A 14531-nucleotide genomic window follows, 5' to 3' on the forward strand; every position below is an offset into this window, starting at 1 on the left:
AAAGTGGCACAACAGGAAAGATTCAAAAGACAAAAGCACAGGATAAAACACATCACGCATAAATTTTTCTGGACACTGCACCACAAGAAACGATGGCGTTGTCTATTCTCCTGGCAGCTGGTTGAATTTTCATGCCAAAACCCTCCTGGCACCCGCACAAAACCATACGACAACTTGCCATAAAAACTGACTTGGGTACCCTCACAACTGTCTTTCAACAAAGAAAGCACTTCAGATCTACGTTCTGTACCTCAACGCATTTAAAAATTTTCATCAACAGAAAGTTGCAAGCACCTGCAAACAGGGACGTTTAAGTGATCTTTTTGAGATGGTCTTCATGCAAGCCAAATAACACCCAGCAACTGTGGTGGGGAGATTCATGTGCACTGAACTTCACAAGATGCAGTTTATCAGACATTTACTGATAAAAAAAAACAAGAGTAAAACATAAAGAGACCAAACGAGGAAGGCACACAACATACACCATGGGCAGACTTGGTTAGCAAGCTCGAGACTTCCGCCCGCACGCGACATGTCACATTTAATTTTTGTCACATTTAGCACAAGCTGTCATCATTCATTTTTTCCGCTTTCAGCTCTGTCAAACCACACTGTGTAGCAGCATTCCAATGCGCTCAGTAGCCAATAACGGCCACAAGAAATAACGAACTACTGTCAAGCTGTAGCCGATTACCGGCGAGAGCCGGGTCAGTCTGATACTTCTCCCAGGAGAATCGGGGCCATGAATAGCACAGAAAAAAAATCGAACTTCACCCTAAGTAGCCAGCAAGAGTAGAGTTCTACGAGAATTCCAGCCCAGAAACTCTCCCGGTAGAATGGTTACTGGCAAACATGCGTGTCAGACAACTTCACCGCCACTGACAGACCAAAACAGACTTAATTCACAGCAAGCTGCAAACACGTGCGCAGAGTTTTCATCTCTGGCACAAAAAGGGAATTCGCTTGACAGCAGTCAGATCAGAAAGCTTTTCTCACACTTTCCAAAAATTCAAGCACTTACCCCAACTCATGTTTGTAACGTTGCTGATCTACAGTTGCCGAGTAGTCACAGCTGTCGGGGAGAGCTCCATAGCCGTGCCAAGGCTATGCTCCTACAACGCTGAATATCGGAACAAATGCAAGAAAATGCATTCACGTCAAAGATAGACAAATGAATAATAACAGCGGGAAAACAATGGATGGATTTAACAAAGACAGTCGCGGCACGTCGAAACGAATTCGTTTTGCATACCGCGCATTTTATTATGGCGATCTCAGGTGCCGGGTGAACAGTTCGTCACAGGCCATGTCAACATGCAGAACTATGCCCCACTTATCGCAGGCTTCATAAAGCGAAATAAACAATGAGTACAAGGCGGCAATCGAACTGTATTATCCATGCATAGCAACGTCACTAATGTAAAGTAGCAACAGGTGTCACAAGGAGCTACAATCTGAGCCGCACGTTGCATGAAGGGAAAGCAACGGTTTGTTTTGAAGAAAGTATGCAGATTTCGCAAACAGCGAACGAATTTTTTTTTTTTTTCCGGAAAACTAAACGGCACTTCGCTGTTAACTTTTAAACAAAAATAACAGGAACACATATGTAAGCTAGTCTGTTTTCCAGAATTGCCGATCAAACAACCGTTGACATCTGACGTTAGCACGTGGTTCCGTAGCGGGACCGATAACCAAAACGTGTTTTTAACGCGCAGGGCGCAGCGAAACAGAAACTATACCGGACGCGCGCCACCGAGCTGACGCAACGATTTTGCATTCGGCACCACTGCCTGTAATACGACCGGCTACCGCGCTCGACTACGCGCCCATCGCGTCCGGTGACAGCGTCAAAGCAGAAACTAAGAAGTCCCCAGATGCAGCGCTAACCATGAACGCGAATCGTTCCGTGTGTTGACGCGATTTGTTTCGAAAAGTCGCCCAACGGCGGGACAGTTTCGAAGCGAAGCTTAACAAAGAACGTTAACGACCTCTCAACAAGTTAAACAAGTTAAGCGCAAAACGAAGACAAAGGCCGAAGGAATGCTGAACTTACCTAAAAGCCAGCCAAAGCAAGCCGCGACCCGACAACAATGCCTTGACAACGCCACAGGACACCGACGGCTTATCTCACATTACGATGAATCATTGTTGCGAACCGAGCAGAAGCAAAGCGTTGACAAGTATTGACGCGCTGACCTAAACGGGCGCGAGTGAAGACGGGAAACAACGGCAAGACACGACGACACGACCCAGCTATCGCAGCAATCGCACTACGCGGGCGAACCACGAGTTGCCAAAAGCCACGAGCTCGAAGCTGCGAACTGCCGCGAGAACAAGAACAACGATCACAACAGTGAACGGGAACTGGCTTCCATTGGCTCGCATTGGCCTTACGAATGTGGCGAAGCCAAGGTGAAACTACTAAAACCATAGCAAATTCCAAAGTTTACAGACGTGGTAGTAAGGACACTTCACAGCGCAGTTTATTTTTCTTCCATGCACTATAATAAATAAATAATAAAGTATACTCCGCTGGTTGGTTGGGAAAATGCAGTTATAACCGTTATAACTCAGTGTCTGGTTTCGGTTTCGTAACAGGAGGCAGCGGGACTGTTCTGAATGTTCAAGGTTGAAACTTTCGGACAACGCTTATCCAAATACTTTGCAATACATTTTGTGTCTGGTACCTAAACCTTTTCTAACACGACATGTATGATTGCGCTGGTGACTTTGTGTATTTCTTCCGAGGAAGACATCGGCAGAATATCGGTTCTCATCTGGCAAGACGCGCACGACGGACGGAACAGTGCACTGTAGCACCTGGTAGCACCAATAAAGTTTGTTCTCTCTCTCTCTTATTGAAACGAACGAATGTAATCAAATACCGTGGAAAACCCTCCATTCTGCAACGTGTGGCAGACGCATATTTATTTTTAATTTCAGATCAATTCGGTGATTTTTTTTTTCTCCGCTACACGTGTCGCAATTTTTTTTAGAAGAGGTGACAGCTGAACAGAACCATGCACTACTCAATCGATCACTTCCACCCAGTGCTCGGTACTTTCTCACAGAACTCCAAGCTACAAGTTCAAAATGTGCCAGCGCTGTTCATAATTATGCAACTGGAAGAAATGCGGTTCAATCGTTTCACTGCAGAAATGCAACTGAAGCATGTTCACACGATTCCCCTGCAAGTACCTATTTAAATTGCACACAGGGAGACAGCAAGTCAAAAATGACCACAACGCCAGCTAAAATGCAGTTCAACTTGTGTGCCTGTCTTCCTGTTACACCAAAGCAATATGAGAGAAAGAATTGGAGACTTTATTCAATTGCCCAGCTCGTCCAAGAGGAGATGCAGGCTAGAGACATAGCACAGCGACCGAATCATGGGTTGTGTCACGGAAACACCACTAAGATGAACTCTGTTAAAACAACCTCTTGGATAAGATCAACATGACACCATTTGGTTGGTCTGCCATAGGACTAAATGTAAATAAAAATTATTGACAATGGCAGCCAGACTACAAAAGCGTGTATGCACAAGCTCGTTCGCTTCAGGCTTAAAAACTCTGGGGCCACATTTTCAACTGATGCAGCTTCACAAGACGCATTATTGTGATGCAGAGATGACTAGCATGTGGTCTGCTTGCTCCTGGAGTTGCTAACAGCTAGGCTGCAGCAGCAGCAAGATAAAAGAGAGATGTGCGGCTATCGTGCTATGCACCTTTGAAGCACTCGAATCAGGATGGCAAGCAAAAATCAGAAAAGCACACACAGCTAGCAGCCGCTGTGAGACATAGAGAAAAAAAGTGACAGTATAAAAAAATAAAACAAGACAAATGCGACATTCTAGCAGGATAGTGAGCATGTTTCATGCATGTGGTTTCCAGCTCATTTCATATGCGTTGAATAAATGCTTGGTTCACAATTATCCTATGAAAGACTATTTGATTCAATGTTTTCATGTAACATATATGGACACACCTGGCATATGCTCACATATTTTTTTCAGGGGCACTTCTGTTAAGAACTTCTGATTATAGACAAACAAGTTTTCTTGTCCCTTCAAGCTCGTCTCAAAGAACGACTGTACGAGACGAGTGCAGAATGTGAACTTTGCTGCTACGCAAAAGCTTACCAGCAGTAGTTATGCAGCTTATTGTCATATTTGTGCAGTTGCAGAAAGCTAAATTAAAGCTGCAGTGTCCACACACCAAAATCAATGCTAGCCGGCAATCAGCCGTGCATTTTTGGTGGAAGTGGCAATCAAACACTCAAAAGAGGCGTACAAACAGATATCTGTAGAAAATATTGTTTTATTTCGCACATATACCGCTATTCACAGATTACGCATAACTAGAGATTTATTAATCAACAGCAGCAACAAATTACTCCATAAAAGCAAAGGAAAACGAAACCGCTCATTTGGTCAAGTGGCAAGTTGTGCCTCTACAAGTCTCAAGAACTCACACAATCACATGGTTGACTTCTGCAATGACAGCTGTACAGAAAGCACTGCAAAAAAAATGTTGCATGCAGGCTAAGGGTCCTGGATTCAAATATATAAAAGGAAGCAGTATCATCAACGTCGGCAGCCTCATCGCTGCTGACTGCACAATCTTCGTGTTTCAGAAAAAGTGAACATCATAAAAAGGGAGGAGTGAGGTTAAACTCCAACACACCATGGTGGCTCAGTGGTTAGGGCACTCGGCTACTGAGCCAGAGTTTCCGGGTTCGAACCCGGCCGCGGCAGCCGCGTTTCGATGGAGGCAAAACGCAAAGCACTGTGTGCTGTGCGATGTCAGTGTATGTCAAAGACCCTCAGGGTGGTCCAAAGTATTCCCAAGACCTCCACTGCAGCACCTTTTTCTCTCTTTCTTCTTTCACTCCCACCTTCCTCCCTTCCCTACTGCGATCCACCCAGATATCTGAGACAGATACTGCGCCATTTCCTTTCCTCAAAAACAAATTTTCAATTTTTTCAACACCACATTCATTATGCTATCAATGGCTCAATGGTAGCCATTTGACAGAACACAGCACTGACACCTTTCCATACTGCTGCCTCAGCAGTCAGCACTACGGTCCACCCCGTGAAAAGAAGTAATACTGCCATCAAGACTTGCCACAATGGCTACAGCTTTGAGCATGCAATTGTCCTACAAAATTTTTCCAGCCAAAACACGTGTTCCCTGATGTTCCAGCAAGAATGATGCAACATATCAGTCACTCATAAGTTGATCCCTGACGACGAAGTATGTTACAGGTACTTGATGTAAGGTACTCCATATGGTACTTACTATCAGATAAGCACATATTACTTGAATGCCCGAGAAGCCACCCTAGGTATATTATTTTGCCAAAGTGGAGGAGGTCTATAACACAAAGGATATGGGAAGCAAAACATCTTTTCTGAGGTGCTAAGAACACAGGCCTGTTGCCTGAGGCATCATCAATGCTGGGCGGGGGAAATGCTTGTTTGTGTATCGTCTCCACATTAAGGCTCGAGTGCATATACACAGGCTTTTGCATGCGCTATCCTGCAAGCCAGTTGCGCAGTTTCGTATGCACACTACCGAGCTGCGGCCAGTTTCTTCCCCATGATGCAGATGATGGGAGACGTTGGAGCATCTGACATGAGACTGACATCAGCGCTTGACTGCGCCAGGCCTTGCCGTCATGTGGACGGCTCCAGCTGCTTAGCAGACCCTAAAACAGGTCCTTTAGACCAAATTTTACAAAGCTTATCAAGAGGTACTGTATACAAAATGGTGCCTAAAAATTTTGCCGTTTTTTTCCCTCCTTCCGAGCAATGAAAAAGCTAGAAATATTTTTTTCTAATTTTGAAAGGTTCTTCTTTAGGCACTTTTCTTTAGACTCCCTGTGCTCACACAATGGGTCTCGTATACGAAAGCACACGCGTCGTTGTGATGGTCACTATGGTGCACACGCTCTCCTCACCATTGCCGAACAATAATGGGCGGCCGCCCACGTTGGGCCCCTGCGAGGGCAAGTGCTCGTCATTGGACTGGTGCTGGGGTGACATGGCCAGTGCCTCATCCAGACTTGGTGCGGTGGGCTCGCCAGGGTGCTGTGAAACACCTGCCATTTGACAGGGCACGCTTGGTTTCAGATACCCAGTTCCACCTTTCTGGTCTTGGACCTCGCTTGCTACAGCACCTGCCAAGCTTGCGCGGCAGCCTTGCTCACAATGCCATAGACACGCGGCTAATCTTTGTTGCCTGCCTTTCCTGCCGAGAAGGTCGGCTCACGAATTGGCTCGCTGGTTGCAAAACAGTGGCCAACTTGTCTGCGATGGTCATATTACTGGGCATCCCAATTGCTGGCAAACTTCCGTTCAGCCGGCTTCTTCGCACTCATGTCTGTCCAGCCACTGCTGTCATCATCGCTGAGCATCATGCTGAGGAATCTGGCATCCATCTCACCAAGGTTGCTTGCACCTTGAGCCCCAGCGGGGTACCCCGGAGGTCTGCTGAAATTATTCAGGGAAGGGCTCTGTCCAGGGTTGACGCCACGCAAAGGCCCGTTCTGCTTTGGCTCTTCCACCCTGGCATGGCTCCGCTGTTTGCTGCCTTGCCGAGTGTGTGTCTGTGGCTGCGTCTTTGGCTTGACAGATGTTACTCGCTCAGCGTGCGGTTGCCTGGGCGTCTGAGAAGACACCTGCTGTTCCAATCCGTCCAGCTCGTACTTGATCTCATCCCAGCCCACATTGTAGAGGCTGCTGCTTTCGGCACACGTCCTGATGAACTTTTCCCACAGGGTCCTGTGCAGGAGAAAGCATTTTGTAGAGGTTGCCTCAGTAACATGCCAATGCTTTATCTATATGATTACAGTACAACCTCGGTGATAAAAACACAGCTGGTATGAATTTTGGTACAATATGAATTTGTGAAAATCCCAGGCCAGAATTCATTGCACACAACAATCAAAATCCTGAGTGTTCCGAACAGTCTCCCACACCCGTAGGGATGACGCAAATGCGGAAGTTGTGACTTCGCACACAAAGAGCGTGGCCCCCACCACTGTCAACAGTGCAATCACCAGACACAGTATATGCAATGGAAGCACTCAGCAGTGGCGCACGCCCATAATAGATTTTTCACAAATTCGTTTACTCTTTCAGCATACAGATTTTGTTAATTTTTTATGGTACAAATTCCGGATGATATGAATATTTTTCTTGCAGTCACACAAGTTTTGTATCTCTGAGACCCTACTAGATCATCAGCACAAACTCGGCATTAAACATTTGTCAAGTCTGAATTACAAACCGGTACCAAAGAGGGGACAGCTTTTCATTTGATTTCACTGCCAATAAGAACAAATATACTAATGGTGCCATGCATCAGAAAACCACCATGTTCTACGAATTGGAAAAACAGCGCAATCAAAGACGAGACACAAGAGAAGGACGAAACACCAGACCACTATCATCACCCGTTATAAAGATGAGACCACAAGGCTCATTTCGGAGGCTTGCCATATCAGAAAGCTCGGTAACACCTGCATCAGCAGCCCATCGATAAATCTACTATCAAAGGAACTTGCGTATCTTAATTAGTGACGTGCTTTTTTTTTTTTTGTCAAGTTGTGTGGTTGTGCGGTATCTTTCTCTCATGCTTATTTTGTGTTTTTACTCGTGCCATTTCATTTATATGCTGCCTCACCTGTAGCAATAAATCATTTGGTTGTTAGTAAAAAACAGCGCTGGTGTTTCGTCCTTCTCTTGTGTCTCGTCTTTGATTGCGCTGTTTTTCCAATTCGTAAAACATGTACCAACCAGCCCGTATATGCCCTCTTCTGGAATCCACCATGTTCCCACATCCATATTTCCTTAAATGCTAAAATGATTGGACCTGCTCAATATCATCAAAAGATAAGAGTGGCCTAATTTGCCTCCAAAAATGCACTCGAAAACAATCTTAACAGAAACTGTCGGGTAAAACACTGTACTAGCGAGATATCAAGGATTAAGTTCATGAAGTTCCTGAAGATGGTGAGAGCACATCTGCTGAGCTGAGACGATGCCAGTGGTTCTATTTGCTTGAAGTAAGACCACGCTGGCTAGTACGTACTATCACAGACTGGTGAATTTAATAAATGTACCGTGTAGAAATCGACCCAGACCCAACCACATACACAATAAACAGTTCTCAAGTATTTTCCCGGGATACGCCGTACGTCATCAACTCGAGCTCGTTCACTTCGAACGGAATCGTTACGTGCAAAGCACCAACCACTCTTGTGATTTGAAGAAACAAAAAAATGCCAAGAAGTCTCTAAAACCTGCACTCAAGACCTCTCCACCACTCTGCCCCTAAGCCTTTAGTCTACTACAGGTTCACTAGTGACTGCACTGCCACCTCATTTGTCAGGATGCCTGTAGTCAACCCCCATAATTTCAGATGACTGTTTCTGGAAAAAAAAAAAAAAGAAAGCAGACTTCAGCAATGTATGGCACCTACTTGTCAAGGCCATGTGGCAGAGCTCATACAAAAAAATTCAGGGGGCCACTTTGTTGACCTAAAGTTTGGTGAGGCGAAAGCCTTAAGCGCGGTGTTGCTGCTTGTGTCCCTGATATGTGGTTAAGATGTTAAGCTTCGCCTCTAAGAGTGGAATGCTACAGCGTCTTGCAACGCTGCCAGGGAGTTCACAGAACGCCATCGCCCGTCCGGCTCTACGCCTTGCTCTACACCTTGCTCTACGCCTTGCTCGTCGGTAAATTGGTTTTTGAGGGAGGGAACGAAATGCATCTGTCTGGCATATCTCTGCCATAACAGGAAGAGAGGAAGATTGGAGTGAACAAAGAAACCGTATTCACTAGACGCCTTTGTTCATTCAAAACCATCGAGCTGGCATGGTGGAGTGGTTAGCATGCACTCCGGAGACCCTGGCTCGATCCCCCAACTCGACCAATTTCCTACTCGGCTTTATTTATCTGGTCTGACTAGAAAGGTTTATTAGGCTAATTAGTTAATTAAGCAATTAAGTAAACTCAGTCCCACTTACTTGGAGTATCACTATACGATCCCTTTACTAAATGGTTGCATGGTTACTAGCCAAACTACAATTGGCCGTTTGAAATTTGCGCACTGTGACATCACGATCATTTTGACCAATTGAAACAAGGTCAGCGTAGCTACGGTGGCCACCTGAGGTCTCGCTTTGGCTGTCAGAGTGTTGCTTTCGCGCAACAGAAGAGCAGCGCATGCTCACAAATGTGCAAGGTCATTGTTATGTGCTAGATTACAAGAAGTGTTCATCCAGCTGTTTGAAGTACACCTGATGCCGACAGAATATTAATATCCTAGAAGTTTCAAACAGAAAAATTCAACTTGCACACAATTCAACTGGTGCACCCATTTTTACAACACTCACCGGCAAGCGCCGACCGAGCAGAGCGATACGGGGTCCCCAACCACGGCGACCAGCGACTGGGCGCGTGTGATGGCCGTGTTGAGCAGCTTGGCATCCGAGAGGAAGCCGAAGTTGAGCGCAGCCTTGAAGGCAGTCTGCTCCAGGGGCAGGCAGGTGGCACGCGTCCGAACCGTGCTCAGCACCACTGCCCGGAACTGCTTGCCTGCAAAGCACATCCGTCTCGTCCCTCACATTCCGCCTGTGCCCCAAACACTGCACGCTCACATTGGTCTATCAATGTTTACAATGTAATCTCTCATCGGTAACAGGTGTCCATGACTTCTTCATAATTTATTAGGGCCTTGCGAACACTATAGTGTTTGAATATGAATATGAAGGAAAGAAATGCCTTCGAATACCGAATGTCAAAGGCCTATTCATAATGATATAAAGAAAAAAATCAGGAAAAAAAAGTTTATAGATAAGCATATGCTCTGACTTTTTCAGACTATGCATGGGCTTTGCCAATGAAACTGAACACGACCAGACAGACCCAACACCATGCAAAAACAAAAACAAGATGAGCACAGAAATGTATACTGCATGATTAGAGAGCACAAAAGTAGTATGCAGTATGTAACGTGATCATGCAAAATGAGTGATGAATCCTGTGAACTGACACGACTGGCAACTCACAAATGGCAACTGACATGACTCGCAACACTGACTGTTTGCTTGATGTAAGCGTAACTTTAAGGCAGTCATAATTAGAGCGTCTAGACAAAGCCAAGGATAAAGAGCTTCCAGACGGCAAGAAAGTCTGGGTGACAGTCTTGTTCTGAGCTGTGCATCGAAGGAGTACAAAAATTGGTGATGATGTGTCGGCAAGCTCCACAGCCAGTTAATCCTTCGTAAGTGCTGTTTTTAGCTAGTTGGGATACCTCAGACCTTCTGAGGTAAATTATCTTGTAATTTGTCTTCCGCGTTCAGCAAACCGGGCCAGTGAGAACTATGTTGCTGAAACAGTGCAGGTCTCAGGAAGTAATACAAGTAGTTTATTCTCTATTTTAACTGTCATAAAACTCAGCTGACAACATTTCAACAATGGCGAATTTGAATTCCTAAGAAACGATTAAACACCATTAGAGTCTCTGGAATGTTGCATGGTGAATTCCCAGATGGGCAAAATTCTCTCATCACAGGTCTTCTCACAGACTAAATTACGCTGCTCCTGCACGAGCTCTTGCCAAATTTTTATACTCGTATTAAGAATTTCGGTTATTCTCAAGCCATTTTACGATTTTTTACCCATTTGCTATTAACAAGGTTTGACTGCATTCCTCCAAATATGGTATAACAGTAATTTTTTTGATCAGACTGTCATTCCTGCTAATGTCCACAACTCTAGCACGACAAGAGAATGTAACTACCTACACACAATGCTGCGAAAAATGCTTAAATCCGCGATTTTTCGTGGAATTGCAGGAAACTAGCGGGCCTCAATCGATCATCACACGGCCAAGTCAATGCAAGTCCAAAAAATGCATGCATACCTTGAACATCGGGAACGATCTCAACTCGAACACGGGAGAGATTTAGTTTCCTCAGCTGCTTTCGAATGCACTGCACCTGAAATCAAAAAAATGGGCAGTTCTTGAATCATCCTGTTCGCACTGCCAGAGTAACAGGCGACCAGATGGCAGCACACTACAAACAAAGCCATTCCTGGCCACCTCACACCATTGCGACACTCGCCTGGTCATAGTAAGGGGTCAGAACTGCAATGGTGGATGGGTCACAGGCACCCCAGGTTCCAGACCACTTGTCAACCAGCTGCTTGACCACTTCACATACCTCCACAACCTGGTAGAAAATAATACGAGAACAATTAACAAGGAAAGAAGCACATTGGAGACCCACTCACATAACCTGCAAATGGTACAACTGGTAGCAGCTCCAGTGCCAACATAAGCACTGATGAGCTTCGAACAGATCGTACACAGTCTCGAACGACAACAGTCGCCGACCAATCTTTCGAACTCTGAAGGACCCTTAAAATGGTCCAAATAAGTGAACAGTCCAAAAAAGCCAGGAAATTAGAAAAAGTCATTTTGCCTCCAAGAAACTGGCTTGAAAGCGACCGCAATGGCTCAGTGGTTATAGTTCTCGGCTGCTGACCCGAAAGACGTGGGTTCGATCCCGGCTACGGCGGTCGCACTTCGATGGAGGCGAAATTCTAGAGGCCCATGTACTGTGCACTGTCAGCGCACGTCAAAGATCCCCAGGTGGTCGAAATTATCAGGAGCCCTCCACTACGGCATCCTTCATATACTGAGCCGCTTTGGGACACTAAACCATATAAAACCAAACCGAACCAAACCAAACTGGCTTGAAAAATAGCGAACTTTGCCGCTTCCCACATTCTGTTTCGTTCAACCAACTCCATTTAAATCCAAGAAGGCACTTGGATTTAAATGGAGTTGTAACCACTTAAATGGATTTTAGCAAAAATAGTAGGCGTAGCATGCTTTGCGTTAAAGTCGCAGTGAAAGTGCTTTGAACTTAGTCACAGTTTATCATAAAAGGTCTAACCTGGTTACCAGTTAAACATCAACAATAATTAAAAGGAATGAATAATTGATTTCCAAAGGCTTTCGACTGTGAAGGATACGGGAAAACAAGCCAGGCAAAGGCTACCATCGTCTGCTCGCAGATGACATCACCGGTAAGGCATGTGTCGTTCGCCAGAGATGGCACCAGAGTAGCACACTCTGTAAGTGCACTGGCCATTCGCCAGGGGCGAGGCTATTCAGCAGCTGAACACTGTGCACAATGCCCAAGCCGAAACCAAAGCTGCCTTCACTCTGCATGGCGTGTTCCATAAGCGGTCGCCTACGGTTCATGTACCACAGCAGCTGCGCTCAAAAATTGCGTTACTGAGAAGCGCAGTCGCCGGCTAATTTTTCTAATGTAATGAACCCTCACCCCCATATTGATGTCAATTTCTCCGAAAATCACCTGCCACGCATTGCCCGCTAACCAGTTCGAAGAGTCCTCAGGAACTGACAGCGTACACTTTCTGGCAAGTTTCTACACAACATTTATCGCGTGAGAGCCGCCACATTTTCTCTTACTGCACACTTCTAATTTACAATAGATGGAGGCAAGAGCTAGTGTTCGGATTACAGCAACAAAAAGGCCAAACTTCAACCTCGATCTGGAAACCGTTGATGCCCACCTCTATCTCGTTGGTGTACGAGGTGCTCCCGTCACACAGCTTGTCGGTGCCACGGACTGTGAAGAAGCTCAGTGGTTTCAGAAGCTGGTGTTCGCCTGGGCTGCCCACAGCGCGCAGGCGGCCCTCGTAGAAGCACTCCGAGGTGAAGCGCACCAGCGCCTCGTGAGAGCGGTAGTTGTCCTCGAGCACCACCTGGCAGGGGTGCAAGCCCACCTTGCCTCCATGGGCACGCGAGAACATGCCGTGCAGCCGCTCCAGCAGTGACGCATGAAGTCGGCGCTCCCGCGTGTACACCGAGAACACCTCCGGGTTCAGCTGAGAAGAGAGAGAGAAGGGTTGACTGCGTGCACTGCACTACACACCTGACAGTGCTGCCATCTATCTGCCTATCTACACACTTTGGGCAGGACCCACAGAAATGTGCCGAAAATTCTCGACATCTCCGGACCTTGGTGGACAGTTGTGTTCTCATCACCTCCCTGAACAACGATAGCAGAAATCGCAGTTCCTTTCTGCTGGTTCCAAACTTGCCCGCTGATCTTTATCAACTGAGAACCACCAAATGTCACTGCTTGTCTCAAGAGTCCCGTGCACCCAGGACAAAGCATTAACTCGACAGTAAACTACTGCTCCCAGGAACGACCCAGTGGGCCCAACAGTCACCTGCATGTAGTCGCCAGCCAGCACCACGCGGGTGCTCTCGTCGGCCAGGGCCAGGGGCAGGATGCACTCCGTCTCCATCGCCTGGGCCGCCTCATCGACCAGTATGTGCGTGAAGAAGCCTGGGCACACACAGAGACAGAAGGGGCTGAGGCAGGGCAAGGGTCTACAGCAGTGCTAGCAGAGTGGGGCACAGGCCTTACGAGTCTCATTTAAACTTTGTAGTATAGTGAGAAGAAAGTTTTGGCTAGCGAGAGAAGCGAGTTGCGGGGTTGACTTATACACACCAATATGTTGTATACATTGCGTGCTATGACCTTTGTAGTGTTTTTAGGACGTGTTTGCAAAAATTCCGCATAATTTGCACACCCTCTTTTTGAAGCCTTAGTTTTAGAAAAAAAGTGCATAAATACCCCAAGTAAATATTGTGTGTGTGTGTGAGAGTGTGTGTGTGTGTGTGTGTGTGTGTGTGTGTGTGTGTGTGTGTGTGTGTGTGTGTGTGTGTGTGTGTGTGTGTGTGTGTGTGTGTGTGTGTGTGTGTGTGTGTGTGTGTGTGTGTGTGTGAGAGAGAGAGAGAGAGAGAGAGATTTGATTTATTTGGTTTATTAGGGTTTAATGTCCCAAGGCGACTCAGGCTATGAGGGGCACCGTAGTGAAGGGCTCCGGAAATTTCGGCCACCTGGTGTTCTTTAACGTGCACTGACATCGCACACTACACGGGCCTCGAGAATTTCACCTCCATCAAAATTCGGCTGTCACGTCTTTCGGGTCAGCAGCCGAGCGCTGTAACCACTGAGCCACCGCAGCGGGGCAGAGAAAGAGAGAGAGAGGATTATTACTTTGAAATTGTGTGAAATACAGCCATGAACCAATTCCCTGAATACGGCAAGGAAGGACAACAGGAAGGTCATGCGGTAGGTACAGTCAGGATGGAATGAAACGCGAACAGCGCCTGTGAACAAAGAATATTTTACCTGTGTACTCTCAGCTGCAGTGTACAACTAGCCTGATTCACATTTCTGGGAAATGGCTTAACTGAAGTACGTACAGTCGACGACCGAAAATTCGGACGCCTGATTTTTCGGACATGCTTGATTATTCGGACTTTTTCGCGGCACCGCGACATGGCCCATAGAGCCAATGTGTAAGAGCGCTTGAAATTTCGGACGCACCGCAACTGACCACTCGATTTTTCGGACCTTGTTCGCACTCGCCGCCAGTACCCAAGCCGCCATATAATGTGTACAGTGGA

The 14531-nt window shown here is 46.4% G+C and overlaps 2 protein-coding genes across 2 annotated transcripts in view; both read right to left on the reverse strand.

The window, feature by feature from the left end:
• Positions 1–2363, reverse strand: part of LOC149346947 (ATP-dependent RNA helicase with zinc finger domain-like) — a 64333-nt gene extending 61970 nt beyond the window's left edge. The window contains exons 1-2 of the mRNA XM_089586760.1: positions 2054–2363; positions 1022–1120 (exon numbers count right to left, since the gene is read on the reverse strand). Of these exons, the coding sequence (XP_089442886.1) occupies positions 1022–1031 (10 nt within the window). The 5' untranslated portion in view covers positions 1032–1120; positions 2054–2363. The remainder of the gene's footprint in view (positions 1–1021; positions 1121–2053) is intronic.
• A 1938-nt stretch (positions 2364–4301) lies between these two features.
• The window catches only part of LOC149346948 (ATP-dependent RNA helicase with zinc finger domain-like), a 41800-nt gene continuing 31570 nt past the window's right edge, over positions 4302–14531 (reverse strand). Inside the window, exons 15-20 of the mRNA XM_089586761.1 lie at positions 13283–13401; positions 12620–12934; positions 11137–11244; positions 10935–11010; positions 9403–9604; positions 4302–6787 (exon numbers count right to left, since the gene is read on the reverse strand). Of these exons, the coding sequence (XP_089442887.1) occupies positions 6328–6787; positions 9403–9604; positions 10935–11010; positions 11137–11244; positions 12620–12934; positions 13283–13401 (1280 nt within the window). The 3' untranslated portion in view covers positions 4302–6327. The remainder of the gene's footprint in view (positions 6788–9402; positions 9605–10934; positions 11011–11136; positions 11245–12619; positions 12935–13282; positions 13402–14531) is intronic.

This window comes from Amblyomma mixtum, chromosome 4 (genome assembly GCF_055824585.1).
Source record: "Amblyomma mixtum isolate Tamu chromosome 4, ASM5582458v1, whole genome shotgun sequence".
In the NCBI taxonomy this organism is placed as follows: Eukaryota; Metazoa; Arthropoda; class Arachnida; order Ixodida; family Ixodidae; genus Amblyomma; species Amblyomma mixtum.